Here is a 17,788-nt window from a genome sequence, read left to right on the forward strand (position 1 = left end):
AACATGTTGGCACCTATCAATTAATTAATGATTGAAGCAGTAGCCTATACAACTTGGAAATACATTGTTCGTTAATATCACCTCCTAATAATAATTATAATTATTATTATTATTATTATTATTATTATTATTATTATTATTATTATTATTATTATTATTATTTTAATTAAATACAGAGACAGATGACTTGAAAAGATTGCTTAGGTACTTTTTCAGTCAAAGGTAAAGGCGCTCAATGCAAGTCGCCCTGGCTAAGGGCGTCTGCTAATAAATAATAATAATAATGCTGGCGCTGAAGTGTGTCCCATTGAGTGCTTTTAGCTTTTAGGTTTTAGAGAGGGTTATAGTTGCAATTTCCAAACATTAAGAAAAACAATACATAGAGGTAGATATTGGCTGATTGATGGACCATCAATTTCACAGCAATAATAATACAATTGTAAACCAGAAATAACTTAACTGTGTTTATGCAAAAGAAAGTGTACAAACAATTTCAATAATTTATATATAAAACCAAGTCCAATCAGTGTTACAATAGTTGGCCCCACTCTTACTCACTCATTAAACCTGTAAGGGTAAGGTACTGGACATAGTATGCACCTGAAAAGCTTTTTTTTATTGTGCCAAGCTTATTTTGTTTGTTTATTTTTTAATACGCCACATAAATAAAGCTCTATGAATTAAATAAGTAAAACTGAATACTAAAATATTTAAATTGTTCAAGATGTAGCCTAAAGAACATTTAAAATAATTATTGGTACATGGAAAGTCATTACATCTTTTCAAACTGTACCTTTGTTAAGCTTCACACCCTGTGTACACAATACATGCAGACTTCAGTTATTCCGCACACTCTGCGGAAAGAGTGAGCATCGTGGGCGCAGCGGTCAGAGTGTGCGCAGAGTGACGCACCTGGTCAGACTGGCCACAGAGGGATGGGACTTTCCGCAGGAGCTCTGTGACAGGCGTGTACCCGGACTTACCGATAAAAAGGGTTGGCATGAAAGACCTGAAAAGATACCAACTGCCGTATAGGGTTTAATAAAAGGCTGTTTTGGAATCGATGGAGGAAATTAAGAAGTATTCGATCTAAATCAAACGAGACAGTAGGTGACCAAGTTTTATTTATGTAGCTATTGAGTTTAATACGTACTGTATCTGTTATGATTAATACCATTCATAATGGATTAATCCATATCATGACACAGTACTGTTCACATTCATACAGCTAGACCTCCTATCCCCAGCTAGCATACACAAACGAATTACCCTTTGCAGTTCATCATTGATGGCGCTTTTGACGTATTTTATTTTATTTCTATAAATATATATTTTCCTGTTTATATGTATCAATTATATCACATGCTTTGGTAATACTTGTATACAAGTGTCATGCCAATAAAGCTTGCATTTAATTGCGAGTGAGTGTGTGTCTCAGGAGAAATGTACCAGCCCAGCTGAGTGACAGTTATACAGTGGCTCTCAGAAGTATTCACCCCCTTGGACTTTTCCATATTGCATAGTGTTACAACATGAAATCTGAATGGATTTAATCAGGAGTTTTTGCCACTGATCAACACAGAAAATGTGTCTGGAGACTGGCTAGGCCACTCCAGGACCTTAATGTGCTTCTTCTTGAGCCACTCCTTTGTTGCCTTGGCTGTGTGTTTTGGGTCATTGTCATGCTGGAATACCCATCCACGACCCATTTTCAATGCCCTGGCTGAGGGAAGGAGGTTCTCACCCAAGATTTGACGGTACATGGCCCCGTCCATTGTCCCTTTGATGCGGTGCAGTTGTCCTGTCCCCTTAGCAGAAAAACACCCCCAGAGCATAATGTTTCCACCTCCATGTTTGACGGTGGGGATGGTGTTCTTGGGGTCATTCCTCCTCCTCCAAACACGGCGAGTTGAGTTGATGCCAAAGAGCTCGATTTTGGTCTCATCTGACCACAACACTTTCACCCAGTTCTCCTCTGAATCATTCAGATGTTCATTGACAAACTTCAGACGGGCCTGTACATGTGCTTTCTTGAGCAGGGGGACCTTGCAGGCGCTGCAGGATTTCAGTCCTTCACGGCGTAGTGTGTTACCAATTGTTTTCTTGGTGACTATGGTCCCAGCTGCCTAGAGATCATTAACAAGATCCTCCCGTGTAGTTCTGGGCTGATTCCTCACCGTTCTCATGATCATTGAAACTCCACGAGGTGAGATCTTGCATGGAGCCCCAGAGCGACGGAGACTGACAGTTATTTTGTGTTTCTTCCATTTGCGAATAATCGCACCAACTGTTGTCACCTTCTCACCAAGCTGCTTGGCGATGGTATTGTAGCCCATTCCAGCCTTGTGTAGGTCTAGTCTTGTCCCTGACATCCTTGGACAGCTCATTGGTCTTGGCCATGGTGGAGAGTTTGGAATCTGATTGATTGATTGCTTCTGTGGACAGGTGTCTTTTATACAGGTAACGAGCTGAGATTAGGAGCACTCCCTTTAAGAGAGTGCTCCTAATCTCAGCTCGTTACCTGTATAAAAGACACCTGGGAGCCAGAAATCTTGCTGATTGATAGGGGATCAAATACTTATTTCCCTCATTAACATGCAAATCAATTTATAACTTTTTTGAAATGCATTTTTCTGGATTTTTTTGTTGTTATTCTGTCTCTCACTGTTAAAATACACCTACCATTAAAATTATAGACTGATCATTTCTTTGTCAGTGGGCAAACGTACAAAATCAGCAGGGGATCAAGTACTTTTTTCCCTCACTATAGTTAGTCCATAGCTGGAGTAGGACTAAGTTAGTCCCGGACTTAGTCTGCTCTAGAGGGCAACAGCAGTAATTTTTCGTTGCAATGGAGACCTTGTTTAGTCCGCAGCTGGGGACAAACTTCAGCCACCGAGTTAATTGCAATGGGTATTAAACTTGCATACTAGTTTAGTACAGATCTGCGCATCTCATCTCCAGTTAGTACGCCGCTTTCAGTTCGTTGCAATTGACCCAGTGTGCTCAAATAAGGTGACAACAAAGTGAGTTTGGTTTCCTGATGGATACCCTCTGTTACTTTGTTGGATCACTTTAGCTGAGGTCACACTACAACATTTTTGCCCGATTTGGCCCTTGTCCCGATACATCTTCACTGATTGTGACAACAAACTGTTGGTCGGGACGAGGGCCCGCTACGATGAGAGGGGCTGTGATGCATCGTTACCCTCTGATCCAGTCGTAAGCTAGTCGGAGCCCCAACGATTTTATTAAACATGTTCGAACCACACGGGTCGTGTAAGGTGACGTGATCAGCATTACAGAGACCAGCAGCAGCCAATGAGATCTGAACTGAATGAATGTGGGGAACTGGGTAAATAACCCCCCTCCTCATCTGTAATAAGTACTTTTCCTAATAATGAATAAGCTCAGGAACACCAAGAGTTCAGTGGGAGTTCACTACCCCAGAGACACTAGGTGGGTGTGGCAAGCAGATGAGGCATATAAATATGTGAGGCGCAGTGGGGCGAGGCTACAGTTCTCACTCATTAAAAGAGATGTAACTACACAACCACATGGCCTGATGTGTGTTATTACTTCCTTTATTCAGGCCGTAGTATGAAGAAGAAAAAAAAAAAAAAACATGACAAGAGTATTTGATTTTCATAAGTATTTATTCAAATACTTCAAATAACAAAGGTTGTTTTGGGGCAGGTTATTTAAGAATAATAGTATCTGTATTTGACCCAGGTCTGTGTAAAATATCGCTACCTACAATGCAATGATCATACTGTTAATCACATCCAGCTCTCAAAGCAGAGCAGGCTATTGCCCTCGCCTCCCCAGCCATGGCTCCAACCACATTCACTTTTTGCTGTGCTTTTTGTGTTTGTCCACACAGACTAACGCAAACAGCAACAGCGGCGAGCTTGTAGTGTACAGGTCTGTGTCTGCTTACTTTTTCTCTGGATGGATCACACGCTTCCGTGAGATTTGGGATTCTGGGTTTCAAGGCTGTGTTGCAGATCCCCAGGACAATGGATTTCAGATAAGTTGTTTAGTGACCCACTGTACTTAAATGATCATGTTGTGTGCACTCCTTTATGACGCAAAGACATAAATTCTGTGAATGTCGGTCGTTAAGTGTGAACTGCAAAGCATTTTCAACATCGGGTCAGATTGTAAAAGTCATGTAGTGTGACCCTAGCATTAGTTTATGGCTCTTATTCTGCAGTTGTATTGCATGGGGCAGTTGTAGTTCTTTTACTCTCTGGTGGTGGTTGCAGTTGCCTTTGACTCTTATTTTCATCTTCCAAATGAGCTCCAGCGAGGTCTGTTGACTCTTGTTCCTCATCTTTGGTTCAGTGTCTCCAATTAGAGACTGTGGTGGTTGTCCGCAGCAGGGTGGCTGCAAATCACCTCCAGCTAATGAATGAACACAATTGTGAATTGCACTTTCTTGGAATTCAAAATGGACCCTTCTTTAGAAGTCTCTAAGACGTTACTTTCCCCAACCCCTTTTCTCAAAATGATATTGTACTGAATGAAAGCAATAAAGTGAGGATTTTCAGAGCAACAAAAATAAAAGCTTTTATTTTGTTCATTTGAATATAAAACAGGCGTTATCACAGATGTACAAAGCGTACTGGTGGTTTAAGATATAAGAAAGGTTTGCTATACTTTTTTTTTCTTTTTCTTTTTTTTGCGAAGAAAAAAAAATCTATTGTGATTGGTTGAGTATATAAAATATCCTTAACCAGTCACCAGACTCATTGAAATAACGCTGCTAACATTCAATTGACATAAGGGGTAAACTGTCCCCTTGGGTAAAGTGTCAAGCAGGATTATATATCGTAAACAAGCACCATGAGGAGTCTGTTCTGGTTTGGAGTTGTTTTGTGAATACGATTGCAGTGTAACTTCTACTAATGTATTTAATCTTGTTTGTATTATTATGTTTGTATTATTTTGTGCATTGTCTGATTATGTAAGGTCTTTTTGTTTAAATCCCAACTTCCAAAGCACTAGGTTCACAACACAAGAAACGTGTACATTCTGATACATGGTTTATCTACAGTACGGATTCTAATACAGGACAATCCTTATTGCTAGGTCCTACTGGAATCGTAGTAGTTGATTCTTCCACTTTTTTTTCTGCAACAATACAAGAAAAGGGAATTCACTATGAGTAACCAACGTTACAGAATTCAACACCACAAAAAAAAGAAAAAAAAAAAGTCGACAGGTTGAAGAAGAGATTCAGTTTTTGATCACAGAGTGCTACAAAGTCACAAAAACTACAACATTGAGCGTTAGCAGCTGTCAGTCATTACGACCAGTCTTTCTCGGTTACTCTGCGTCATATTTAACCACTTACAATCGGAATAAACTTTAGAATAAACAGTATTTCAAATTGGTGACATATTACACAGGACAAATGTGAAAAAACGTAATCTGTACAGTGCAAAGTAATCATTTCCTTTGCTAAGTGCAGGAAAGCACGACTCAGCAGAAAGAAAACTGTATATAGTTGTGTGCAGTAATAGTGTGGTTGGTGAACTGTTTGTAAATGCACGCTTCTGAACGGTTTCCCAATAAAAACACTTTTATTGCACCTGAACTAGTGATTTTAGGCAGCAAATTTCTCAGCCCATTAGGCTGCTAAAAGTGACTTTTAATACTTTTATGTGTACAAAACATAAGTTTCAAACACACCTGCACCATACAAAATAAACGGGTCATCGCCCCCCCCCCCCCCCCAAGTAACCAACAATATTTACAGACATCATGCAGACCCTCTCACACATGAGGTCTAAATTTCCAATGAAAGATGGAAATTACGTCACAAAACGTTGCAAAAGTATGTGCACAGTATTTTTCTTAAATAGGAAAAGTTTTTTTTTTTATTATTCAGGAATGACATCACCAATGCTTCCATACGTCGTAGAACGTAAGACTTTTTTTTCTTAAAAAAAAAAAACCCCGAACAAACTGCATTTTCTTTAAAAGCTTAAGTGAAAACCTATTCCTTGAAATTAATTTAAAGCCTATTAAAAAAGACTGCATTGAATCTTTTCTAATATAGAAACATCAATTTCCCTCTATATTGATTGCATTCATAATATTAGCTATTTAGAACCTTTTCTAAGTAAATGTAGATATACAAAAAAATGTATTTCTTCCATGTTGTTAATAACATGATGTAAAACAAAATATATGCAGCAGTGACAATGGCATATGCAGTGACAGTAACAGCTGAAGTGGATTACAGTGCTACAACTCTGATATGGGTTTCAATGTGGATAAACAATTAAGTGAAAGCTAAATTATACAGAATGATATGTACAGTTAAAAACAGATGAGGTTTGGTACATTTTAATGAAGCAACATTTTTTGCCTGGAGTTTGGCAGACATAACCCAATTGGAAGAACAGTTCTGGGTCAACTGGAAATTAGTCCAAATTACAGCCAATAAAAAAAAGAAAGTGCAAACATCAATTAAAAAAAAATGTAAAGCCAGTGAATTTATTTATTATGGTCTTTTTATATTATAAATGGACAACAGAAATGCAGAGCACCTGTTGTAAATCTATAATATATTAATACAGTTTATAAAAGTTAATGACTGTCAAAGGCCCTTTTTTTTTTTTTTTGCATCAATGCCATCTATGGTCAAACCCCCGTAAGGGCATTTATTTAATAATGACAGAAAGAGATGACGCTGCTTGGTGCGGTCTTCAAATCCACACATCACATGCTCAACAGAACAGACCAGCTGACATCAAGAGTGCAAGCGTTTAAAAACAGGCTCTAGAAATACCCCCAGGACAGAGTGGCATAAGACAACTGGAGACCACTGGTTCACAGCTCTGTACAGTTGTGTGAAAAAAACAACTAACAATCAACCAAACAAACTGACAAAGAAAAAACAAAGGAAAAAAACAAACAAGAAAATTGTTCTGCACCACAGGGAAACCAATAAGTTTCACAAGAGATAGTTAGTCATAGTAGGTCAGCAAAGAACAAAGCAATAAGGGATTTTGATACAGGATGAGTTGTATGTGAGGTTGATATCAATATGGCAGAAAACAAAATGTATTGGCCGAATTTTCCATGTAAAAAAAAAAGAAAAAAAGCTCAGTTTTAGTTTACTCTCAAATGTCAGTTCTGTATCACAGATACACCTTAAAATAAATTCACTGTTCCATCAAAACACACCTCCTGCGGAAGATAATCTCTAGAGAAATAAGCAATAGGTGTCTGTTCCCTTTAAAAATGTCACACCCTACATGGAATAATCTGTTGAAATTGCACATCGCCGTTTTTTTTGTTACATAAATATTCCTTTTGGAAACCTAGAGAAACATCTTCGAAATCTAGAGTCTGGAGATGTTCTGTAACCTTTGAAAACTTATATATAGATGTATTTAAACACAGAAATACCTGTACATTATATTCTATCATTCTTTTTCATCTCATACACTCGTACCATAAATCTTATAGTTTGGACATCTTTTGCTAACAGAACACAGTTGTTGTTGGGTCTTTTTCTTCTTAAAGGTTAAAGGTTGTGTAAGATAATTTTATTTAAAGTGAGGCAGCAGTGGACACAACAACAATAGAGACACCCCCCCCCAACACACACACACACACACACACACACACACACACACACACACACACACTCCCTCCCACCCAACCTGTGGGAAGCAATGCTCGCTCTAGACAGAATGGATGTTGAAAAAATATTTAGGACTAATAATTTTCTATATTTACAGTTTCTCAGCACTGATCATCTCCAACTTGATATTCTAAAGGCCTAACAAGTTCTCACATGCCAGCACAAATAAATTGTAAACAGCCTCCATGCCAAAAACTGAACCCCTTTCAGAGTTTAGATTGGTTTTCTCTTATAAAACTTTTTGAATGACCATCTCAAGGACAGCTTGGTGTTTCGCTGGCTGGTATCTTTAGATGGGAGGATCCAATACTGGGACACCCCTGAATGTCATTCGGTTTTGTGTGCCATTCAAACAAAGCAATGACATTTTTATCTAAAACAACAGACACCATGCAACTGAGAAGTACTGCATTTCAAATGTTTCCATTGGTGAATCCTAGGACTTTTTTCTTTTAATATATATTTATATATTTGTATATATTTGATGTGATACTATTCACTCAAGATAATACAATGCTTTGTTTTATATTAGCAAATATTTTCAAGAGTAAAACATTCTTGAATGTCTTCTCATATACTTCTAAAGAGAACAAAATAAATTAAAACTGTTTTTTTGTACATAATTACATGACACAAAGTAAAGTAGTGTTTTCCTTCCTTTTTAGTACAATGATATTAAACACATGAAGACTCAACGAATGCAACATGTCCTTTTTTAAACAAACCCACGGAATGGCCCCTGGGTTTCATGGCAAGCTGTGATGGTTTTACATAGTTGAATAGCAAATTTTTAGAGCAAGGTTGAAAACAAAACAAAATAAATCAAAAACTACAGAAAAATAAAAACTAATTTTGTACCTTTTCATACATTTTAAGGACACAAACTGATATGTCCCCTATTATCAGTAACGCATCTATATATTTGTTTATATTTTAAAAACAGTAAACAACTTAAAATACAGTTTGCCACAGAATGTAAATATTTAAAAATACCCTTACCTCTTAGAGGGCAGATGAGCAAAAATGAGCAACTTCAGCATACATAACAAAAATATAAAGCCACACTTACTTAAAAAGCAATATCATCCGAATAAGCAAGAAATATGTTCTACAATGTTAGTTTTTTCCTTCCTTCCTTAAAAAATAATAATAATTAAAAAAATGTTAAGATTCTGTTTTCCTTGCGTTTAAAACGTTTAGTCAAAAAAACTATAATTTTCACATTGTTCTTGCCAAACTAGGAGCACCTCCTTCAATCTGCACAATACCACAAACTACTCGAATGTTTTTGTTTGCTCATTTTATGCATTTATTCATTTCTGTTCTTCATCCACCCACTTTGTTCTGGAGGCCTGTAGCAGGCGCCGCAGTCCCACTGTGTTATGTACATATAGTACAGTCCTTCGAGGCCGTGAAGCATGTGCGGCTACATGTTGTAGGCCACGTAAATGGGATCTAGCTGGTCTGCCAAAAAGCCATCCCGCAGGTGCATCCTCTGCTTCTCCCCGCGAGAGTTTATGGGGATGACCCCAATGTCCACCACCACCACCACCCCCACGATCAGGTAGTGCTCCTCCAGGACGACGTTGGTGACCAGGGGAACGAGGTCCAGCGCTTCCTGCTCCGAGCCGTCCAGCTCCACCACCACTACCAGCAGATTGGTCCAGGTGAACACCGCGCTGCAAGAGAGCAGCAGGGAGTGAACGAATGATCCCATTGTCTGTATGGGAGTTTTAAGTGGTCATGCTTCATAAGAAGGGGCACAAATACATCAAAACAGTTGTTGTACCATTATGTTTGCTGTGCGAGTCTGAAAAAGCTTATTCTGTTGATCTATCTTTCTAGTAGTTTAATCAATAAATGTTTGTTTACAGCAATCATTTAAATGCACATAAGAACAGGTATTATTATATTCTAATCTACACTTACACTACCAGTCAAATGTTTTAAAACACCCCAATTTTTCCAGTTTTTATTGAAATATAAGCAGTTAAGTCCAGTGAATAACCTGAAATGGTACAAAGGTAAGCGGTAAACTGCCAGAGGTTAAAAGAAAAGTTTAGGTTACCAAAAACTGAAAAATAATGTACATTTCATGTGTTATATACTGTGTTACTACACCCTCTTAAGCATTATTTGGCAGTGTTACAAGCAGCTCCTGTGCATAGAAGTTACACTGTATTTCTACAATACGCACATCATTTGAAAGCTTATTCTCTTGGCTACCAGTGCGTTTCATTCTCAAACACATCCGATTTACAGTTTCCATGTCACCCGCCGTCATTCAGAGCCCGGGGGGGGGAAACGCGCAGTCTGCAGTCAAATGTTATTCCTACTCAGACCAAGTATCCCCCCACCCCCTATTTCAGAATGTGGAAGGGTGGGGGGGTTGTAAATTTTGTGGGGGTATAAATAACTTTTTTTCCACAGAGAATGCTTCACATCATTAGTCTCAGCTTTCATGGGATACCAAGCACTTGGCAAACAACAAAACAGTGAAGAGTACACATGGCATTAAAGAGAGGCACAAGGATTTGGTGCCTTTTAAGGGTACCTGATTTGTCAGCTTAAGGGGTTCAATTTTTTAAAAACGATTCCATTATTTATTTTGTATCTACAATTGATTATTTGTTCTATGCTTTAATTTCAGAGTACATTGAGACATTAAACTGCGTAACTTTCAATAAAAACTGGAAAAATTGAGGTGTTCTATAACTTCTGACTGGTAGTGTATATGTATGTATATATATGTATTTACTGGACACTATTCCATTAGTAGAAGGCCCGTACAACAGACCGTGGTGGGGCCTAGCCACCATCTACCGCACAGACCTCTACTGAGCCATTAGACAGCTTTCGCATCTTCTGAAATTCACCAGGTAGAATTTAGGCTTAATCCTCCTCTTCAGCTTATAGCTGTTTATAGGCCACCAGGCCCCTATTCCATTTTTATGTCTGATTTAGCGATCTTCTATCTAACTTAGCCATACACTATGATAAACTATGATAAAATATTGAATATGTAGTAAATACGAGCCCCTTACTGTTAGTTTCCTGTCCCTATTGGAGTCTGTAGGCTTCACACATCGTCACACTCACACACCACATCTAGTTATTACCCGTGGGGTAGAGATTCACAACCTAGTAATATCATCCCAAAACCAGACGATTTCCGATCACTGCCTTATTACATTTGAGCTGCCTGGAGTAGAAACAGACACACAGGAGAGGAACATAGAAACTCGTTGCCTAAATCTTACTGTTATTCATACATTTACTACTCTGTTGCCAAATGCTAGCTTTATCAAAACAGGATCCATAGATGAATTATTAAATAATTTCAACAATACAATAAGCACTGCTTTATACACGGTAGCTCCATTAAGGGCACGACAAATTAAACCAATGAAACGCCCACCATGGTTTAACGAGTCACTCAGAATTCCGTAGATATGAGCGTAAATGGAGAGAAACAATGGCATGGAATGACAGTATAATAAGATACAAGCAGCTGTGCCCTCTGCTACATCAGCCTACTACTCTAATTGAATAGAGACGCATAAGAATAACCCACATTTTAGCGCCACACAATTGCGACACTTACTAATCAGCAGGTAAAACCTTCAGAGGTTATCCCCCCCCAATATCACCAGCAATGACTTCAATGATCATTAGAAAACAGAATTGTAAACATACACAAATACTATAGCCGACGCATGCAGTCCTTCACAGCCCCTGCCTACCTTGGACTCGTTTAACGCAGTAAATCACCAGGAATTGGTCTCCTTAATTACTAAAATGAAAACTACAACCTGTGCACTAGACCCTATACCCACTAAACTACTACAACAATCTCTGCCATTAATTATTCACCTAATACACATTATTAATGCTTCTTTATCCTCAGGATCTGTTCCCGAATAATTTAAAATAGCTGTAATTAAACCACTTCTTAAGAAATCCAGTGCCGACCCTAACTCACTTAAACACTATCGACCTTCTTCCAACCTTCCCTTCCTTTCTAAGGTTCTAGAGAAAGTAGTCGCAAACCAATTGCAAGCCTTTGTAACTGATAATCCTCTTCATGAGAAATTTCAATCATGCTTCCGCTCCGCCCACAGTACAGAAATATTAAACGTGTTTCAGTCCTCCAACTCAGGGCACGCCACTGTCATTATTTTATTAGACTTAAGTGTGGCTTTTGACAGAATTGACCAGCAAATCTTGATACAGCGCTTAGAAAACCTTGTTGTTGGTTCCTCTTACTAGCATGTAAAGCACTAAAGGCACTGGCACCTCCCTACTTAAATGATCTCCTTATCGAATACACTCCGGGTTGGCCACTGAGATCCCAGGAAGCTAGCCCATAGTGCTGCCGGTGTGCCATGGACATGCAATGCACAATTGTTTTTGGAGATGTCCTTTTGTCTTCCAGCAACAGCCCCCTCTGAGGGTCCGACGAGGCACCTTGTCCCCCACCGTGGGAGTCTGATGAGACACAACCCTCCTCTGAGGCACCCCACCATGGAGGGCCAACAGGGCATCCACACCCAAGGCCTGACGAGCCATCGCCACCCAAAGGCTGTGAGAGGATGAGTGTTAGTGTGAGAGTGCACGTGCATTTAATTGTTTATTGCAAGCCGATGGGGAGTCTTATAGTGTCTGAGCTGCTCTAGTCTGTTACACTGCTGAAATAGGTTAAATAGTCATTAGTCAAGATCCACTACCTTTTGACCGGTAGTGTACATTGCTTGTAGATATGCTGTACACTGAATGTATGCAATATTAATAATATGCAGAGAAAAGTTAAGCACCTGAAAAAACGCTCTCTTGCTGATTCAGAGAAATTACTAGGCTTGATGTTGAGTAGGACGTGAGATGCATTTGAGAGAAGTACCGAATGTCACCAAAATTCTTGTATCGAACCGTTTTTTGTTTTTTTTGGTATCGAAAAAGTATTGAAGTTTCAGTATACCGTGCAACACTAGTTCCCACACATAAGTTTGCTTATTCTCTCCCACCACTAAGCTCCTCCCCAGAAGGAACTCGCATATTTATAAAATTGACATATTCATATTGCATTATAAATACATGACCAATATATGAAAACATATAAATTACATATATATAGTGCACACATATGAGTTTTCTATATGGATTAACTGACAAATAGTTGATTGTTGCCATTTTTATGAAGTCATATCTGGAAAAAGAGCACTGAGGTCAAAGGTGAGGACATGCTCATGATCCAATCACTGTGAAACTTTTTTCATTTCTTGTCATTACAAAGTCTTATTTCCACTTATTGTACTAATCAAATCATTTTTGTTTGATGAAGGAATGCCTCCAATGACATTAACATACTGAGAGCTGCCATCCAGACACGTTTTAATGTAGTGATATAATAAAATGTGTTTCTGCATTATAATTAATATCAGAAAACAAACTAATCCAATTCAGTTGAATGTGTTCGTACCATTCTGTGATGCTCTTGTGTGTCCTGATTACAGAGGTCTCGATGTCAATGGGATGGTATCTCATCCCTCGCAGCTCCATGGCCTCGTCTAGCGCTCCTACTACATACAGCGCGTCGTGTCTCTCTGCAGGGGAGGAAATACAGGACAGACACTGTGACCTGGGTTTAGGAGTAAGAGCTGCACTGGCAGGTTTGATAGGAGTGGAAGTTTATGAACCAGGTCTATATGCATATGTTCAATTTGCTCTATAGTCTTTATGTTCAAGGGGTGGAGAGTCGGAGAGCCTCTGCTGTTCTCTCTGTGGCCTCTTCATCACTGTGTACTTAGATTTAAGTTCTAGGGTTCAACATTGCGCCAAGCATTACATGAAGAACCAAACCTACAGTGCGGCTAATGAATTCAAGGGTTCCCATATGATACATTTGCTTGTCGGGATGAACTCATTTTCTGAGCTGAGAGGCTACAACTTGATTCATCCCACTGAAGAAACAATGAATCGTTCAAGCTGCTTTGTTGTTGCTGTTTATAAATGCAACCATCTGTTGTAGAGCAGAGGTCCACCTAGCTGAGAGCCGAGAGGGCCTCGGTACAGCAGGCTGTCTAGCTCCCCTTAAATGGTGGACAATTGGGTGAACTGGGCAGAGATCTGTAATTAAACGGTTTCTATTAAGACAGTAATGTGCGGATTTGAGGTAGTGATGAGCCTGGTGAAAGGGGACTGAATACTGAAGAGAACAACCCCCACCAGGACCAGGGGCCTGCACTCCAGAGGCTGGGTGCATACACCCTCAAAGTTAACCTTGCAGCGCGGCCCCTCCTCACCTCCACTGGCATCTGTCAGCTCTGTTCTCCTCAGGAAGCCCAGGTACCCAGTCCGGGCCCAGATGGTCTGCGTGTCTCCAAAGCTCAGACGGGAGTTGAAGTGGTCGGACTGCAGGGACTCATCACCATAGATGGTGAAGTAGCCGCTGGCATTGTGCCCGCTGTGCACCCAGATCTGTGGAGGAAGGCAGAGAGTTAGGACCGTCTGCTTGCCACACTACTGAGGACAATATTGCAGTCATGCTACACCACTGTATATCAGAGGCAGATCGAAGGAGAACAACCAGGCTGATTCAGGACAGGCCAAGGCAAGAAAATCATATTGGTCTGTAGCTGAGACGACACTTGGACTTGATTCAGGTAGTCAAAATCATTAGAGGGTATTGTCATCCTGCTTTACAGCTTTACACCTTTTCAGCTTAACTGTATTCACAGTAATCCAGTGTTTTTTTTTTGTAGCCTTTCAAAAGCACTCTTCTAATATATATGAATGCTGTAAATATAGTCGAGTGTTTTGATTATACTGTACCCCTTGTCAATCTTGAATGAATAAACTCAAAGCTCTACTTAAATTCTCCATTCAACTAGTCTTAAAACCAGACTAAATGTTACGCATTCAGAATAATGTTTCCAAGCTTAACCTATTACATTCAGATCACATCTTTCACTGAAGCTTGAATCTTTCATAATAACCATGTCACTTTTATTAAAACCTGTTGTGTTTAAGTCATTTGAAAGTACAGCACATAATATGTAACAAAGTACGAGTCTCTCAATTACTACTGACAGGCAGTCTGAAAAGTCTACCACCTCTGCTTATGTAACCAGTTGCTATGTCCAGCCAGTCCAAAATGATGAAGCAATTTGAGTGCTTTAACCAGTATATGCCAGTATATATGCTAACCCTGAATATCCTGCTATAAATCAAACCACAGGAAGCTGAAATACACAGCTTAGCAGCATGTTACAACTCATTAATAAACAGCCCATTCTTTTGACGAAACTGTGCAGAAATGGCTGGTTTACCTATTGCACTTGTTTTTGTTTAATTCTCATTCATCGTTCTCTCAAATTTACCTTGACATTAATCTTTTATACATATGTTACAAGTGTGAAAGCTGTTATACCCAACCCGAATAAGTGTGATACTAAAGCCACAGGGAGGGGTGCTGTTCTCTGCGTCTGATAGCAGTTCAGTAGTGGGGTATCATTATTTTTCTGCTTGAGCAGTTTTCAGATTGTAATGCATTTCTGCTCTGACCTCCCCGAGATGCGAGTCTCCCAGGGGCCCTTTGGTTTCAGGGTTGGCGATGATGATCCGAACTCCAGGTAGAATCTGAAAAGAAAAAGAAAAAAACATTACATTACATGAGCTGTTTTCCGTGTTTCCTCCCCCTCCTATTCTCTTAAAATTCAATAGGTTAAAAGGGGTTGATCTTTTCACTTTCTTTATAATGTCAATGCCTAATACAGATGAGAAAGAGGGGTCTTAGACCAAGATGGAAAGGGCTCTAGAATCAGAAGACATCAGCAAGTCATTGACAACCTTGACTAGAGCCGTTTCAGTGCTTTTAAAAACTCCACAACAATTGTGGATGGAGTGTTAATTGAGTTTTGTTCTAAAATGAGAAACTTGGGGGTTATTTTTGACCCTCGTTTAAATTATGAGGTGCATCACCAAACTGTCCTTTTTCCACCTCATGAACACTTCCCACCAGTCTTGTCACTGGGCCGGATTAAATCAAAACTTTGACCCACCCACTAATAGGAAACTAAAAATCTGTCCATAGTAGCGGTTACATTTAAGAATGAGGCTGTAACTGAGCACAGTTTTGTAGTTTTCTATTAGTGGGTGCGTCAAAGTTTTGATTTAATCCGGCCCACGTCTGCTGCGGAAAAGCTTGTTCTGCATTTGTGTCCAGACATGACTACTGCAATGCCTTATTAACTGGGGTGTCTCAGAATACCCTTCAAAAACTTCAGTATGTTCAGAATTCAGCAGGTAGGGTCCTGATGGGGTGTCACTCTGGTGGTCACATAACCCCTATATTGAAATCCTTACACTGGCTACTGGTCAAATACCGTATTGACTTTAAAGTACTGTTGCTGACTGTCAAAGACAACAGGGGAGTTGAACTACTCTCCAACTACACTCTAAGTTGCTGATTTCTGGTGTGGACCTTCTGGTCATTCCCCCGACCAAATTGCATACAGTGGGTGACAGGGCTTTCTCCTCTTATGCACCTAGGTTGTGGAACACATTTCCAATTGAGATCAGCAATTCTGAGCCTTTATCTGTTTTTAAATCTCACAACAACAAAACATTTTTAAATGGCATTTTTATGATCTCCTGTTGTTTTGTGATTGTCTTATTGCTTACTGTTTCATGACTGTTTTATTGTTCCGTTTTATGATGTTCTGTTCTGTTAATTGATTAGCACTTCTTTGTAGTGCTTTGTGATATTCAGTTATGAAAGGTGCTATTATAAAATTAAGATTATTATTATTTATTTATTTTCAAAATTCTGCAGAACTGGAATTTAACTCATCTAAAATAATGTATTATCTTCTCATTGCAGGCCCATATAATACATGATCTGTACTCCTCATCTTTCAGCTGCATAACTAACACTGAAATGCAGTTCTCCAAAGACACAGATGTGTCCCTCATCTTACCCAGCTATTCTGTTAATGACCAAATACCTCCCAAGGAACACACTGCACTCTTTATACCAGAGTGATTCCCTACAAGAAAACTGGAAATACTCTCTTACATTGGTGATGATGACAGTCAGTGCCGTAGCTTTAGTTTCAGAAGTGGGGTGGACATTCATTTTGAGTCCAGCAGTGGGGGGTGGGAATAATGATTGGATACATTTCCAAAAGTGTACGCAGTTTTCCAGCATTCTCTGGCTTCCATTACAATTTCTGTTCCTTCGCTGTGCTGTAACCAATCACTCCCATGTATTTTGAAAGGAAACGCCCTACACAGAAATTACAGATATTCTACAAATCCTATAACTTTCTTGGCACAAATTTGTTTTTTACTATCTGCTTTCTCAAATGAAGTGTTTTGTTATATTGATTTCTAATTTAGTACAGACTTTTGGACTTTCAGATACTTGATCGTGTGATAATATAACTGTACATACCTTTCCTGATTCCATGAGAGGCAAGCTGTGAGGGGATCCCCTTTCTACCAAGCGAACCCTGAATTTGAAAAAACAACATTATGAATGATAGTAGTATAGGTACTATTCTGGATTGCAAGGAAACCGGATACTCATTTGCATATTAAATGTTTGTCTATGTACCAAGGAGAAATAACAACTTTGTGATTGTTAAAACAGAGCCTTCACTCCCTCAGGCTTTGCATCAATAAAGCATTAAGAAAATTAAAGCTTTCCTCAAAACACATTTAACAACTGTAACTTTTCTGTGTAGTATATTCCCACAGAAGAATTGTGAATGCATTCCAAAATAATAACAAATTATTTTCTCACAAGAATTAGATAAAGTGTTCAAACAAATTAAAACCTGTCATAATAAAAGCATTAGACTTTAGCTGGAACTGTGTTATCAGAGATGCTTCCATGATTACTATGGTAACACAAACAAACAAACACAACAACAACAACAAAAACTATCAAAAAGCTAAATACATAAATACACTGTTCACTACAGCATATACTAAAAAAAAAAAAAAAAAAAATCTGTTTATTAACGTCTGCTTGAACAAAATCCCCTAGTTATTGTAATGCTTCCTTAGGCAACTTTTGAACCTAGATTGTACACTGGATATAGACCTATACAGCAGTAGTTAGTA

General features: G+C 39.0%; 1 protein-coding gene across 5 annotated transcripts in view; it reads right to left on the minus strand.

Moving 5' to 3' along the window:
* Positions 1 to 4,546: 4,546 nt before the first annotated feature.
* The window catches only part of LOC136771449 (disco-interacting protein 2 homolog C), a 280,332-nt gene continuing 267,090 nt past the window's right edge, over positions 4,547 to 17,788 (minus strand). For all 5 annotated transcript variants that reach the window (XM_066723806.1, XM_066723798.1, XM_066723789.1 and 2 more), the window contains 5 exons: positions 17,115 to 17,172; positions 15,224 to 15,298; positions 13,963 to 14,137; positions 13,140 to 13,263; positions 4,547 to 9,342 (listed from right to left, as the gene is read on the minus strand). In XM_066723806.1, coding sequence (XP_066579903.1) covers positions 9,090 to 9,342; positions 13,140 to 13,263; positions 13,963 to 14,137; positions 15,224 to 15,298; positions 17,115 to 17,172 — 685 coding nt within the window. In that variant the 3' untranslated portion in view covers positions 4,547 to 9,089. The remainder of the gene's footprint in view (positions 9,343 to 13,139; positions 13,264 to 13,962; positions 14,138 to 15,223; positions 15,299 to 17,114; positions 17,173 to 17,788) is intronic.

Source organism: Amia ocellicauda, chromosome 2, assembly GCF_036373705.1.
Source record: "Amia ocellicauda isolate fAmiCal2 chromosome 2, fAmiCal2.hap1, whole genome shotgun sequence".
Classification (NCBI taxonomy): Eukaryota; Metazoa; Chordata; class Actinopteri; order Amiiformes; family Amiidae; genus Amia; species Amia ocellicauda.